This window comes from Erpetoichthys calabaricus, chromosome 7, assembly GCF_900747795.2.
Source record: "Erpetoichthys calabaricus chromosome 7, fErpCal1.3, whole genome shotgun sequence".
NCBI classification, from domain to species: Eukaryota; Metazoa; Chordata; class Cladistia; order Polypteriformes; family Polypteridae; genus Erpetoichthys; species Erpetoichthys calabaricus.
This window is the reverse complement of record NC_041400.2, coordinates 112,026,526-112,041,569: the sequence shown is the minus strand read 5'-3', so window position 1 is coordinate 112,041,569 and position 15,044 is coordinate 112,026,526. Positions and strand designations below refer to the sequence as shown.

At 36.1% G+C, this 15,044-nt stretch overlaps 1 protein-coding gene across 9 annotated transcripts in view; it reads left to right on the top strand.

Moving 5' to 3' along the window:
* Nucleotides 1–15,044, top strand: part of LOC114654142 (Dmx-like 1) — a 343,530-nt gene that overhangs the window by 180,091 nt on the left and 148,395 nt on the right. For 6 of the 9 annotated variants that reach the window (XM_051929967.1, XM_051929966.1, XM_051929970.1 and 3 more), the window contains exons 18-21: nt 3,187–3,411; nt 3,703–5,397; nt 5,553–5,663; nt 8,951–9,120. In XM_051929967.1, the coding sequence (XP_051785927.1) occupies nt 3,187–3,411; nt 3,703–5,397; nt 5,553–5,663; nt 8,951–9,120 (2,201 nt within the window). The remainder of the gene's footprint in view (nt 1–3,186; nt 3,412–3,702; nt 5,398–5,552; nt 5,664–8,950; nt 9,121–15,044) is intronic. The other 3 variants (XM_051929968.1, XM_051929971.1, XM_051929973.1) reach the window with 1 other exon arrangement.

Genomic DNA, 15,044 nt, shown 5'->3' with positions numbered 1-15,044 from the left:
TTTTTTTTTTTTTTTTTTTTTTTACCTTATTGATAGTTGTACACAGTTGCATAGACAGACATATATTATGTGGCCACTTTATTAAGTATAGTACTTTAAGCCATGCTATACACCATGCTTTCCAACCATGTTTTAATCAAATCTAGAAGGCACATATGTTTGTAAATCTGTAATATAAAATACAGAACTCTTTGACTTTCAATTTTGTTATGCTCAAGTTATTTCAATTTTCACACAAAAGAGTTGTCCAAGTCAGGGATACACATTTCTGTCCTTGGAGAATCTTAAGGGCAGCAGGTTTTCATCTCTTAATTTAAAATTTTAATTGTAACAGGACAAAATTATTGGACTGACCTCTCTGGTTCTATATTTAATATATGAATTTATAAAAAAACATGAGTGAAATATAGCAAAATGCTAACTAATTTTAGAATAACATGATTGTATTTTTTCCCTTTGGCCCCTTATTAATTTTTGCTAATTTTTTTTTCCAAAACTGCTAGCAGTTTGTGTTGTAAAAGCCTCAACCATTTGTCAACATAAATACAAGGAACACAATGCCAAGCTTCATCGTTTGTAACCATGGACTAAGTTTGGTAATCAGAGTAATGTAAAAATACAATAGCTGGTTAAGTGCAATCCTGTGGCAGGAATTGTTGAAGTCATGTATAAAATCACAGTACTGATCTCATGCAGTCTTACTAACCATATTTCTCTCTGCTCTGTTACTTTTTCTCAGCTTTAGAAGACTTGCAGTGTAGCTTCTGAGAAGTGTTTAGTTCAAGGCAATGCGCATTCCTGATAGTAGGTGTTGCAGGGTAATGTTTTGTTTTTCGAAAGGTAGCACTATAAAAGAGAATATTTGCAGTGAAAACGTGCTTCATCAGCTTTCATCAGCATGGTATCATTGAAATTCTTGATTAAAAATTATATGTTTGTGTGGCATAGTGGCAGTATAGCTTATTATATGCAAAGGAATTTCTGCTTAATGAATATCATAGTATAACTGTATTAGCCTGTATGACATTAACCACTATGCACATAGTAACGATGAGTTGGAGAGAAGCATTGTAGTGAATAATATCAACCAACAATTTGTTTGGAGTTCACAAATCATTAATGCTATTCATAGTAGAAAAGCAAACAGACACAAATGCTTTTAGACATCTGTTGCAGCATCTAAGTATAAGAAATCTAATTCATTAATTTTTGTGACAATGATTTTATAAAATAATTTTTAGCTTCAAAATGAAGATAAAGTGAATCATGTCTAAGGTTGGATTATAGAGGAGCAGAAACCTGAGTAAGGGTACATACTGTAGGATACAAAAGGATTTGAATGACACAGAGTATCCCTTGGAGTTCACATAGTTGTTTGTACTTAATTGAAGGAGAAAATGGAAACTACTGCAAAACTATCTAGATCTGGCAGTCTATGTAAATTCTGAAAGACCAATTGTGACTTCAAACAAGTTAAAAGTATTTGTGAGCACAATTAAGGTAATAGGTACAAATCAGCAATCGTCAAAGCCTTGCACTAAAGAACATTTAGGTAAGAGCTGCAGTGAAGGAGCTCCGGTTGGGCTGAAAATCCCATATCCAGAGTTTAAAATATTACCATGATGATACTGAAGTTATGAAGCTGAATCCAAAGGGTAACATTTTTATCTGAATGCTGTGTGATATGTATGGTACAAATGTAATATTTTACACCACCCAGGAAATTACATCCTATTCGTCAAATACTGTGGTGGTAACAGCAGTCACAAGTTCTAGGAATACCATTCAATAGCTGGGCCTAACAGTATTGTTGGAAAAAATATAATTGGGTAACAGTACATAATATTGTCAAAACTAGACTTATAGAGCAAAACAGGGACTGAGAATCATATTTTTCACTTTAGTAGATTAATAATCCAAAATACACTGCTAAAGTAACACTACACTTTTTTACAATGACTAAATTATGTGGCCTTGAGTGGTCCGCGCTCAGTGCTGATCTCAAAGGAACACTCTATTAAAAAATGATAATCTTTTTATCGGTTCCATAATCCACTGTTTATGGAAATATTTTTTAGTATCATATTTTATTGGAAAATGGAGATAACAAAGTTTCTCATAAAATAGTGTTCAGTGAGGGGATGGTGGGGCCAAAGCAAAAGAGCAACAAATATTGATGTTTCCATGAAAAAAAATGTCAAGTTACTCGTGTCGCATAATACATATGTTAGTTATCCAGTCATATGCTTACAATGTCCAAATTATGTAGCTATCCAGTCATATGTTCACAATGTCCAAAGTATGTATTTTTGTTAAAATACTGTTAATAAACACTTCTGGAGAAGAGCATTCAAACAGGATCAAGCTTTAGAACTGAAGACCTGCCCAACCAAACCCATGTATTTTTCATGAGCTTTGTCTTCACAGAACTAGTTTCTCACTTTAATGTTGAATGTGAATATAGGAATGAGGTTTAAGACTGGCAAACTTGAGGTAAGTTCCCATCATCTTGCAACTGAACAGAACTTTCTGCTTTGTCATAGAGACCACTGTGTATCTGATATTGTTTTCTTATTGTAGAGTCATAATCACTGATATTAGCTAAGGTGAGAGAGACCTACTTGTCTTTGAGTGGTGTTTCAAAGTTCTTTGAATAATATGGTTCTGCATGTGGTTCGCAAATTCCTATAATAATCTGTATTTGCAATTTAAATTTTGATGGCAAAGTTAGATTCATAATCAGGCCTGATCGTTAACTATTCTCACCCACAATATCCTCTTAATTTTATTTACATTCACTAATTACAGAATAAGTATTTCAGACCTAAAGGTTGTGAATTTCATTACCTTGAGCACAAATTCAATAAATAACAAGTCTTGGCAATATTTTGTCTTCTTTCAAGCCGTGTATACTACTGCAATATAAATGAGCACAAATTCACATTAAAATCAATGTAAAAATATGCAGTGAAGCAGAAGAATGTTTGGGACTAGATGGGGAAAATAGTGTATGTTTTACTGCATTGTGATACTTATCCATCTGGTATCTCACATTAGATAAGGTATGAGATAAGATATGATAAGATTAGATAAGGTAAGATTAGGTATTGTACAGCCTTTGAAAGTAATTTAAGTTGCTGGAAGTACTGTATTTATCTAATTATTTTAATTTTCTGTTAATTTTAGCAGAAAGACAAGAAAAAACAGAAAATGAATTTTTGATAATCCCTCAAGAGGAACCGTGCAATGTTTCTCCAGAAAAATCACCGTCCCCACAGTCTCAGGTGTTCAAGGCCTGTAGAGCTAATTTACAGAATGCTAGTAGGCTTACAGTCACATCTGAAAGAGTTTACAGCCAGGAAATGAATCTACCTGATGGAGTGGAAATTATTACTGCAACACCCTCAGCAGGTCAGACTTAACACAAGCATTTTTCATTTTTAAATGTGTAACTTCACATTCAGACTTTATAAGTAAGCAGTTTAACATGAAAGAATGCTAAAATAACCTGAAGACTCATCTAAACTGATTATTGCTGCTATCCTTGTGTATATATGACTATTTAAACCCTTAAATGTATATTTGGGGAAAATGGATTTGGTGGCAGTACCTTTTTAAGAAACATCTTTTATATTTTGGCTTATCCACTAACGTTTCTCTAAACATGTAATATAAAGTTGTTTTTTTTATGTGCTTATATAGGACACCTGAGTTCTTCATCCCTGCACCCAACAGGTCTTTCACCCTATCTTTTGGCGACTGCCTGTTCAGATGGGAAAGTTCGATTTTGGAGATGCAGAGTGGATTCTGGACATTTAATTTATGATAGTGAAAAATCTGCGAATAACATTCCAACATATGTATGGGAGGAATGGCCACTTCTTGTCGAAGATGGTTTCCCAAATAACAGTGAAATCAGAGTGTTGGGAAGACCAGTGGAAGTTAGCTGTTGTAATACAAGCCACATTGCTGTGGCATACAAAAGTGCCTCTTCCTATAACACAGCCAGAGACTTTACAATGCATGTTGGAATATTTGATTGTGAATCAACAGGTGGTTCACAGTGGGTTCTGGAACAGACACTTACCCTTGATGAACAAAGCACAATTTTAGACCCTAGAATAAGCATTGATAGTAATTTAACAGTGTACAACAAGCAAGATGTATATTTAAATGAGATTTTTCCAGTGCCCACTAATAAGCATTTAGTTCATTTGGACTGGGTGTCACGAGAAGATGGTTCACATATTTTAACTGTTGGTATTGGCTCCAAACTTCTGATGTTCGGCCAGATTTCTAGGCATATGCCAGAACAGAATGCCAAAGAAGCACATATGGTTTCTGCCTCTCCTTTGTGGGAATATGCAAAAGACCAACCTTATTCCAAATTTATTCTTTTAAGATCAGTAGATCTTGTTTCTTCTTTTGAAGGAGCATTACCTTTACCAGTATGCCTGTCATGGGTGAGAGATGGTATTCTTGTTGTTGGAATGGACTGTGAAATGCATGTTTATTCACAATGGCAACCCCCTTCTAAATCTGAATATTTGAACATGGAGATGGACTCTAGCAGCACCCCATCATTAACAACATCATTGAAACTAGGCCAGAGCAGCACTTTAACCCCACAACCTTCTAAAAGGAGTCTTACAAGATCAATGACTAGTCTTGCTCAAAAGCTCAGTGGTAAAAAGACTATGTATGACCTTCCTTTTGAGATGGAGGACTGTGGTCTGTTTGAAGCTGCACATGAGTTATTCCCAACTTTGCCTCAGTATCATCCAGTGCAGTTAATGGAGCTGATGGATTTGGGAAAAGTTCGTCGTGCTAAAGCTATTTTATCTCACTTGGTGAAGTGTATTGCAGGAGAGGTTGTGGCTCTGAAAGATAATAGCACAAATCAAGAGCGAAGACTTCGGTCACTGACAATCAGTGCTAGTGGAAGCACTGCAAGAGATCCAAAGACATTCAATAAAACAGAAAATACAGATTATACAGAGATAGACTCCATTCCTCCTCTTCCACTATATGCTCTTCTATCAGCAGATCAGGAAGTATCTCCTAGGGCTGTTGAAAAGCCAAACAGCAGTGTTTCACATAATGGAAATCAGGAATCCAAAAAAGATGATTATGATGAGCTGTTTCAACTTTCTTCTATTCCTGATGAGCTTAGTTTTAGTGATACTGATGGAACAGACACTAAACCAACTGTTATTGACCTTTCTCTATATAGTCCTACATATTTTGGGCCAGAGCACGCTCAAGTTCTGTCTAGTCATCTCTTACATTCCAGTTTACCTGGGCTTACACGAATGGAGCAAATGTGTTTGATGGCTTTAGCTGATACAATTGCAACCACTAGTACTGATATTGGAGAGAGTAGAGACAAGAATCAAGGTAAGGATTTGATCTTTATTTTCTGTATGAGATCTGTGTCGCATCTTTAGAGTAATTTAAATTGTGTGTGTGTACACATGCAAATTTGTATGTGTATGTATGTATCTATAAATATATATATATGTATGAATATATAATTCTCTTTTTAATTTAAGGCAGAGAAACCCTAGATGAATGTGGTTTAAAGTTTCTTTTAGCTATGCGTCTTCACACCTTCCTGTTGACTTCTCTACCTCCTGCTCACAGAGTGCAACTTACACATCAAGGTAAGTAGTACCGGAATGAGTATTTGTTTGTTTATGGATAAATATTTTGACTTGTATATTTCTTATTAGCCATTACATGAATTATTTCAAGATCTAAATTTATTTTAAAATAATTTCTTTAGTTTTGCTAACACATCTATTTAATTAATTACTGTATTCTAATTTGAAGTTTAGCTGCCCGGAGAGGAATGGGTTATGCAGCTCAAATCTGCACCAGCAAAAGCATATGGTGATGAATTCATGGGGGTAAAAAAAAATTGCACCAACAAATATATGAAGAAGTACAATATGCTCACAGAAGTGGGATTAAAAAATCATCTTAAAAGATAAATGACATAGCAGCAAGCCTCTGGAGCTGACCCCCATCTAACTAAACCAACAGTGGTGCTTTGTATAAACTCTGAGCCAGGGTGTTTCCCTAGATAAGGTAGAACTTGACAAATCCATGAAACATGTAACAAAAAGGACAAAAGCATATTTAACATTAGAATACCTGAAGCCTAAGAAAGAAGTCATAATCCCGGACACCTTAAATTCCTTCGCACCTCTCCATCAGCGTCTTTTGTTTTGCAAATGTGTCGATCAACACAATCTACAAGCAGCCTGCTATCCTATCCCCTCACTGCCACAGCTCGTCGGACAAAAAGTTTTTCCAGCTCAAGTCTGTTTATCTGGGTGTGAGGTGCCTGGAGTTATATAGGGTAAATAATATATTGTTATTTGGAACACATCCATTTCATGTGTGTTCCATGTGTACAACGATCTAGGTAAATTTAGGATGACAGGAAATGCGAGGAAAGAAATGTTGAACACATAGCTAAAATAGAAACTTTTTTCATGTTATAGTACTAATGACAAAATTTTGACATGAAGTGTATAATATGTGATGACTGAAGTCCAAATATCAAACAAACGCTTTAACAAAAGGTACAAGTATAACAAAACAAGTGCACTTTTATTCAAGAATGTAACCATCAAGAAAGAAATTGGTTTAGGGTATGATGCTGACATGACTGCTTGGGTGGTGCTGAGGTAAGAACTGCCGACTCATAACCAAGAGGTTGCGGGTTTGATTCTGGCTTCTTCTGTGATTTATTGTTTTGAGTAGTAAGCTGCTCTTATTGTTACTATTATAGAATAAAAACATACATTTGATTTGAGTCTGTAACAGCCGGTATAAATTTATGGTACTTCTAAAGGTTAGTGTTTTTTTTATTCAGTTTTATTCACTTTGTCACGTTCACGCTCCCACCAATCTGACATTGCTGTTTTCAAATAAAGACGTGCTATAGCAGAGGTGAACTCAGATGAGGATGAAAAAAAGAAATCAGGTTAATGTACTTTGTTGTCGGTGGTAGTACAGTGCTAAGAACTGCTGACTCATAATGAAGATGTCACAGGTTTGAGCCTTGCCGCTTCTCAAAATAAACTTTTTGAGTAGCGAGCTGCTCTTATTGTTACTATTATACAATAAAAACATACATTTGATGTGAGTCTGTAACAGCCGGTGTAAATGTATGGTACTTATAAAGGTTAGTGTTTTTTTTATTCCTACATACATAAGAACAACGCAGCTGCACCAGGTGTAAAGGCGAAAGATGGCACTGTTTAGATGCAGCAACAGGTTGGGTGTCATCCTGCCAGTGAGTCTGCCACATGCATGTCCTTCAGTGAAACAGCAGGGCTTACAGAGCTCGACAAGGTATCATGCAAAGTCCTGTTTGTGATTATATTTTGTGATGGTCTTTATATAAAAACATTTACGTTACTTATATAAAAGCCAGATATATAAAATCATCCACAAATGGTGTCAATTTCAAATGACTATTAATTTATTCAGCACCTGCTGGCACAGCAAATTCAGTCCAAGAGCTGACCATTGATACTAAAATAAGTCTCCAAGAACCCCAAAATTTCATTGCAAGATCTACAGGTACTTCTTGCAAAAGTTTGTGTCAAGGTGCATGCATCTACAATCAGAAAGAGATTTGAGAAATTTGACCTGCATGCTTGGTTTTCCAGGTAAAATGCTTTTGCTGTCTAACAAGAGCATTAGAGCAAGACTACAGCTTGCCATTGAGAATACAGGCAAAGACCAGACCTCGGAGAACAATGTGCTGTGGACAGATGAATCGAAGATAGCGTTGTTTAGCCACAGTAACTGTAGACTTTATTGTTGCAAACCAAAGACAGCATTTCAGGAGGAGAACCCCATGCCAGATGTGAAGCATAGTGATGGAAATATTATGGTTTGTCGTTGTTTTGCTGCCTTGGGTCAACAATGATTTCTGCATCTTATCAAAGTATGATCAAGGAGAATTTGAGGCCATGTTTCTGAAAGATGAAGTTGAAGTAGAAATGGGTCTTTCAATATGATACATGAAGAAATTGAGGCTTATAAACTAGCCATGTCAAATTGCTGATTTGAGTCCTGTTGAAATGTTGTGAGGGGATATGAAATGGGCAGTGCATGAAAGAAAACCTCAATATTTAACATCTTGAAACTGAAAGAATTTTGCATGGGGGAATGGTCAAAAGTTTCACTGAGTTGGTATCAGAGGCTGGTGGGCAGTAATGCAAAATTCCTGCAAAAAGCCATTTCTACTAAAGAGGGCAATGCCAGCATCTGTGGCCAAGGGTGTACTTACTTTTTCCCTACTACACCATTACATCTCTTGGTATTTTTGTTGAATAAATGATTGAAAAGGCATTTTTTAATTTTTTTTATTCAAGTTTATTACTTTTATATGTAGCCACAATTTGTATGAAGATCTACTGTTTTTCTGTTCAGATACATATGTTGAAAAGTTAATCAATTTTACTTTTTCTCATGATTTATATTTGTAATAATTGTAATTTCTTATAGTACACATAAACAGGAAAGAATTGTGGGGAGCTTAAAATCTTAATGATTTCAACAAATTTACATACTTAAGACATTCCTGAACCTGATTTGATGACTCAGAGTGAGGTGTGATTTCTGAGACTGTGAGCATAATAAAATAATGCCATATAATATTTTATTGGTAAAATCACGTTTTGGTAGGGAAATTAATTTACTGGACACACTGGAGCCCAGCAAATAAAATCTATAGGGAAAATGAAGGATTAAAAAAAAATAATAATAATTTAAATCTTAGGCTAATCATGTTTGCAATTAACTGGAAGATGTAAAATGCATCATTTGCCTTTGTTTGTGCTTTTTAGCTAATATTGAAACAATCTTCTCTCAACTTAGGAAGTTTCCCAAAGTAAAGCAAGCATGTCTTACTATTTAATTTCCTTAGGACTGTCAACATGTCATTTTGCATGGGCTTTCCATTCTGAAGCTGAGGAAGAATTATTAAACATGCTTCCTGCAATGCAGAGAGGGGATCCTACATGGGCAGAGCTGAAAGCAATGGGAGTAGGATGGTGGGTGAGAAATATAAACACTTTACGGAGGTGCATTGAAAAGGTGAGCTTTTTGTTTCTCAGTTTGTTTCATCATTGACAAGCAATCTTTTTAATTTAATTTTATATAATTTTGTTTCTGGGGTCAAAAATTGTATTGTCAGATCATATATGTATCTCTTGTTATAATAGCCACAGAAGATTACAGTTCATTAGAATGTTGTTCAATTCCACCAAAACGGCTTTACAAAATTTAATTGGCAGTTATGGGTAGCAGATCTAAAACAAGCTCGCAGGTGGATCGGTCTAACTTGTCAGTCCTGCTCTGATTGTATAATCAAGAATAACCAGATCTTGGAATAGTAAGCATCCTACCTACCAGTTTCATTTTCTAGTGATGTTTGGGGCATTGTAGAAAGCAAAGAAAACAGGCTAGGAAACCATTTGTCTCTTTTGTGACCTAGATTTTACAGTCTTTTTTTTTATGGTGACTTGATCAGGGATTATAAATATAATGAGATTTCATGGGTTTGGCAAATTGCAGTATCTCTTTACACAAGCTGTATTCCTGGACAGATGTTTAACACACATGAAAAATTTTGTGTAATTATGTACAGATTTTTCTGGATGGTGAATGTCAGGGCTGGTTGCTGTTGATTTTAAAATTTCCAACAGTTAATACTTTGAAAAATGTTAATGTTTAAGAAATACTAACTGGAATTAGTCATAGACTCTCCATAACCAGTAAATAACAACAATACATAAATTGATGCAATTTTTACATCACTTAAATTAGAACTTGGTGTCTATAAAAGTTATTTCAGCCATCATTAGGCTATGTGGGTTTATGATTTAGAGTATATGATCATTTATTATCTAGTCTGAAATGTGGCTACATCACCTGTATCTTACTGTATGTACTCTACTAATACATGTAATTACATTATATTATCACAGTGATGTCTAGGTATGTCTCAATGTTATAAAAGATATGTAATAAACCAAAAGGTGAAACAAAAAGGACTTTCTTTCAAGAAGTAAGTTAACATAAATTAAAAATGCTGCAACTTTCACCATAGTTAACTAAACATCCAGGATGTTACTAAATGTTGAGCTATGTGTACTTTTTCTAACTTAATTTGTTTTTCCTGAAACAAATACCAGCTTTTGATTTGTTTTTTGATAAGCAACATTTTGTTAATTTTACAGTTTCAGTTGATGCCACTGGACCTTTTTGAAAACAAATTTTAAATTCTTTGTTCTCTTCCACATTGCACCCCCATCTGCATAAAATGATCTTTCCATTTTATGTGATACTTTACTTTTATACATGTGGTGGATAATCCTATGATTTATGTGGCATTGACCAGTAATAAAAGATTAACTTTATATCTTTTTCAGGCATCATATCAAGCAAACAAATGTGTAATATTTACTCAGTAAAATTTAGAGAGAGAAATAGAACAATAAAGCTGAAGGGACAAACAAATAGCAAGATGCCAGTATACTATGACTGTGGGGTGATGCAGCTGAAGAAAACAAGCAAACGTGGGGGGTGTGTATTGCCATAATAGTTGAAAATTTGTGTTGCTTAAATTTTAGGTGTCACAAATAGGGAGATATATGTTAATGTTTCAGTTCTGGCATGGGAGCAAGCAAAAGCAGATCAAAATATGTCTGTTTTATTAGAATTATCACTACTTTCTGACTGGTTAAAAGTAATTTTACTATTGGCTATTAATCTGATTTACTGTAGGTAGCATTAGAGTTTGATTTAAAAAAGTCCAGCTTATATGTTACAACTTCATATAATCAGATGCAAATATTTGAAAGCTTAATTCTTTATGATTTTATGTTGTAATATAATGGTAACTGTGTTTAGTGGTCAAGCCTTTTGCCTTAAACCTTAAGGTCTCACCATGAATTAGGGATGAGTGTTATGGCCAATAATAGTTTTCACAATAAAAAATGATTTTGTATAATAATTACACCAATCTGCACCAAAAGCCTCATGCACAAAAACCTGGTGTACTTTGTAGATGTAGGTGTTCTGAATCTATTTCTGAAATTAGTTCAACTCTATAGTCCCTTTCATTGACATATCATATTAATTAAAAAAAACATTGTTTTGGGGAAAAAAAAGTTGATATATAAAAAAAGGTTATTTGTTTTATGGAATAAGTATTTTTCATTCTCAGAATATTATTTGAAGTACTAGACATTAAGCCTGTTACAATAATGGGCACTAGAACAGTAGTCCATAAACATTAGTAGGAACAGTCTATATTAAATGGCAAGGGACCTTTTACCTCATTAAATTTTTTCCGTAAAATGCCTGTAATTTTCTCTGACAGTAATACTGGCTTTGCTGTCCGTAATATGCGTTTAATTTTCTGTCACAATAGTGGGCAATGAGCAGATTCTCCCCAGCAACTGATTTAATGTGCACGAAAATAAATTTACTTTTAAAAGTCATTGTATTGTAATATCATGAAAATTCGTATATTTAGGAAAACCCCTTCAATGACTGACACTTTACACTTTACCGGGCCAAGCTTCTTAATCGCAAATCTGACATCCTCAGAGTGAACACTTGCACAACAATAGGGAAGCTGGTCTCCGCGTCTCAGTACCCGATTGGATTTTTCATGTTTTATGTTTTAGGTCTTACCTCATTTACCGAAATCCGATTGGATCGGCTGCTCGATATTTTATGGTTTCCGTCCTCTCTGTCTTGTGTGATGCATCAGGCGGCTTTTGAAGCATCGTACCGTGCCCCGCGCATGTGCACTTCACCAGAAGACACACACACACGGACACTGGACGCATACAGGGGTTTTATTAAACAGGATATTTTGAGATGAGAAATTGCAGTCCTCCTTATTCTTAACTTGAGTTCAGGTGAAAACAACCCAAATCATTTTTTGCTTTTTATTTCTTCAAATTAGCCAGGCCACTATGCTTTAAAGGTGAGAAAGATGCATTTTGTATTTTTCAGAAGAGAGAAAGTTGTTGTTTCAATGTTTTTTTTACAGAAATATACAAGGTTGGGTTGGTTTATCCATTGTATTGATCAGGTAACAGGCAAGCAATCAGTAGAAGAATGCACACCCTTTCTTTACTGGGAAAAAGCATGTCCCATTGTTTTCTTGGGAGTTCAAAGTGGAAAATTTGAAGAAACTAGTTGAGCTTCTTTTTTCCTGCCCAGCACTTAAGTTCAAAATGTCTTTAAAAATCCTACCCTATTTTTTTCCCCTGAGAACATGGGAGTGGTTTCTAATGAACACAGTTAGTGGTTCCACCAGGTCATTGCTCAGATGGAGAGATGTTATAGTAGAAAGTGGAGTGAGTCACATCTGTAGGTCATTCCACCATGAAACACATTCAGAGAATGATAAGAGGAAAAACCTTTTGTAAGTAATGACTATAAACTGCTGAAAAAAAAAATAAAGGAACACTTTGAAAACACATCAGAACTCAATGAAGAAAAAAAATCATGCTGGAAATCTATACTGATACGGATTGGGTAATGTGTTGGGAACAAATGGATGCCACATTGTTTGATGGAAATGAAAATTATCAACCTACACAGGGCTGAATTCAAAGACACCCCGAAAATCAAAGTGAAAAAATGATGTGGCAGGTTAGTCCATTTTGCCAAAATTTCATTGCAGCAACTCAAAATCTTACTCAGTAGTTTGTGCGGCGCCCACGTGCTTGTATACATGCCTGATGACGTCAAGGGCATGCTCCAAATGAGACTACGGGTGGTGTCCTGGGGGATCTCCTCCCGTATCTAGACCAGGGCATCACTGAGCCCCTGGACAGTCTGAGGTGCAACCTGGTGGCTTCGGATGGATTGAAACATAATTTCCCAGATGTGTTCTATTGGATTTAGGTCAGGTGAGCGTGAGGGCCAGTCAATGGTAACAAGTCCCTCATCCTCCAGGAACTGCCTGCATACTCTTGCCACATTAGGCCGGGCATTGTCATGCACCAGGAGGAACCTGGGACCCACTGTGCCAGCATAGGGTCTGACAATGGGTCCAAGGATTTCATCCCAATACCTAATGGCAGTCAAGGTGCCATTGTCTAGCCTGTAGAGGTCTGGGCATCCCTCCATGGATATGCCTTCCCAGACCATCACTGACCCACCACCAAATCGGTCATGCTGAATGATATTACAGACAGCATAATATTCTCCATGGCTTCTCCAGACCCTTTCACGTCTGTCACATGTGCTCAGGGTGAACCTGCAACCTGGTATTCTTTGGTAAATGCCAATCGAGCTCCACTGTGCTGGGCAGTGAGCACAGGGCCTATTAGAAGACGTCGGGACCTCAGGCCATCCTCATGAAGTCTGTTTCTGATTGTTTGGTCAGAGACATTCACACCAGTGGCCTGCTGGAGGTCATTTTGTAGGGCTCTGGCAGTGCTCATCCTGTTCCTCCTTGCCCAAAGGAGCAGATACTGGTCCTGCTGATGGGTTAAGGACCTTCTACAGCCCTGTCCAGCTCACCTAGAGTAACTGCCAGTCTCCTGGAATCTCCCCCATGCCCTTGAGACTGTACTGGGGGACACAGCAAACATTCTGGCAATGGCACATATTGATGTGCCATCCTGGAGAAGTTTGACTACCTGTGCAACCTCTGTAGGGTCCAGGTATCGCCTTATGCTACCAGTAGTGACATTGACAGTAGCCAAATGCAAAACTAGTGAAAAAACAGTCAGAAAAGACGAGGAGGGAAAAATGTCAGAGGCCTCCACCTGTTAAACCATTCCTGTTTTAGGTGTTGTCTTATTGTTGCCCCTCTAGTGCACCTGTTGTTAATTTCAATAACACCAAAGCAGATGAAACTGACTAACAACCCCGTCTGCTACTTAACTGACCAGATTAATAATCCCAGGTGTTTCATTGACTTGATGCTATGCTCTGATTGAAATATGTTCCTTTAATTTTTTGAGCAGTATTATTTAAACCAATTATGTGTAATTTTATCATTTTTTTAGTCCAAAATAAATTACAAAAATATGTAGTTTTTTCTATTTAAAAACTTCATCTCTCAAAGACCAAAAGTAATAGAGCAATTCTGTTGTGGATTTAGATCAAAGTGCTTTACGGGATGTCCAAAAGAAAGGTTCCAAGAAAAGGAAAACTAATGAAATTGTTTAAAAATAAGAATAAATCCAAACAGGCTTACATAAAATAGATATATAATTAGGATAAAAATAGAGTCCATATATGTAGTATCATTTCCTATGTTTCTAAAGATGAGTATTATGATAAGACCAGATATCTGGGAGGACAGAAAAAAAAATCAAGAAAAGCTGGAGAAAAAAAAATTAATTGACAGGTGTTCCAAGGCCAAAACTCTACCCAGCCCCCACTTGGTATAATATGTAGCATAAATCTGTTAACTTGTTCCTTGTTGTTGCTAGGCTTCATCCCAGTGGATTTAATGTACTGTATTTGTTCTCATGGACAGCTTGGGCATCCACTTTCATTTGAGCATTACAGGTGGCTGCACAGTGCCTCTTGGGATTTCACAATATTAAAATTTCAAACTTCAAAACTAAGAAAACTCTGCTTATGTACATGGGAAGCTCTGCAGTCTGCTTGTGACTTTACGCCGTAGGAAGATAAGTAAATGAAGCAAGGTAAATAACAATCGATCTGGCTTTACTATACAAAGTACAGCAATGGCAGCTTCCACCTGCAGCTATAGACTCTTCAGTACGTGTATGTGCACAAAAAAGAAGTCTTACTGCATTCTCGTACCATTGCTCGCGTACTGAAGTGTCCGCATGCATTTTTTGTGGCATTACACATGTATTTTTTGAGCATGCTGTGTCAATCAAACACAGGAAGCTCTGCAGTCTACTTGTGACTTTAAGCTGTAGGAAGTAAGTAAATAAATCAAGGTGAATAGGTAAATAACATTCGATCTGGCTTTTATATACAAAGTACAATGACGGCAAAAATGTGAC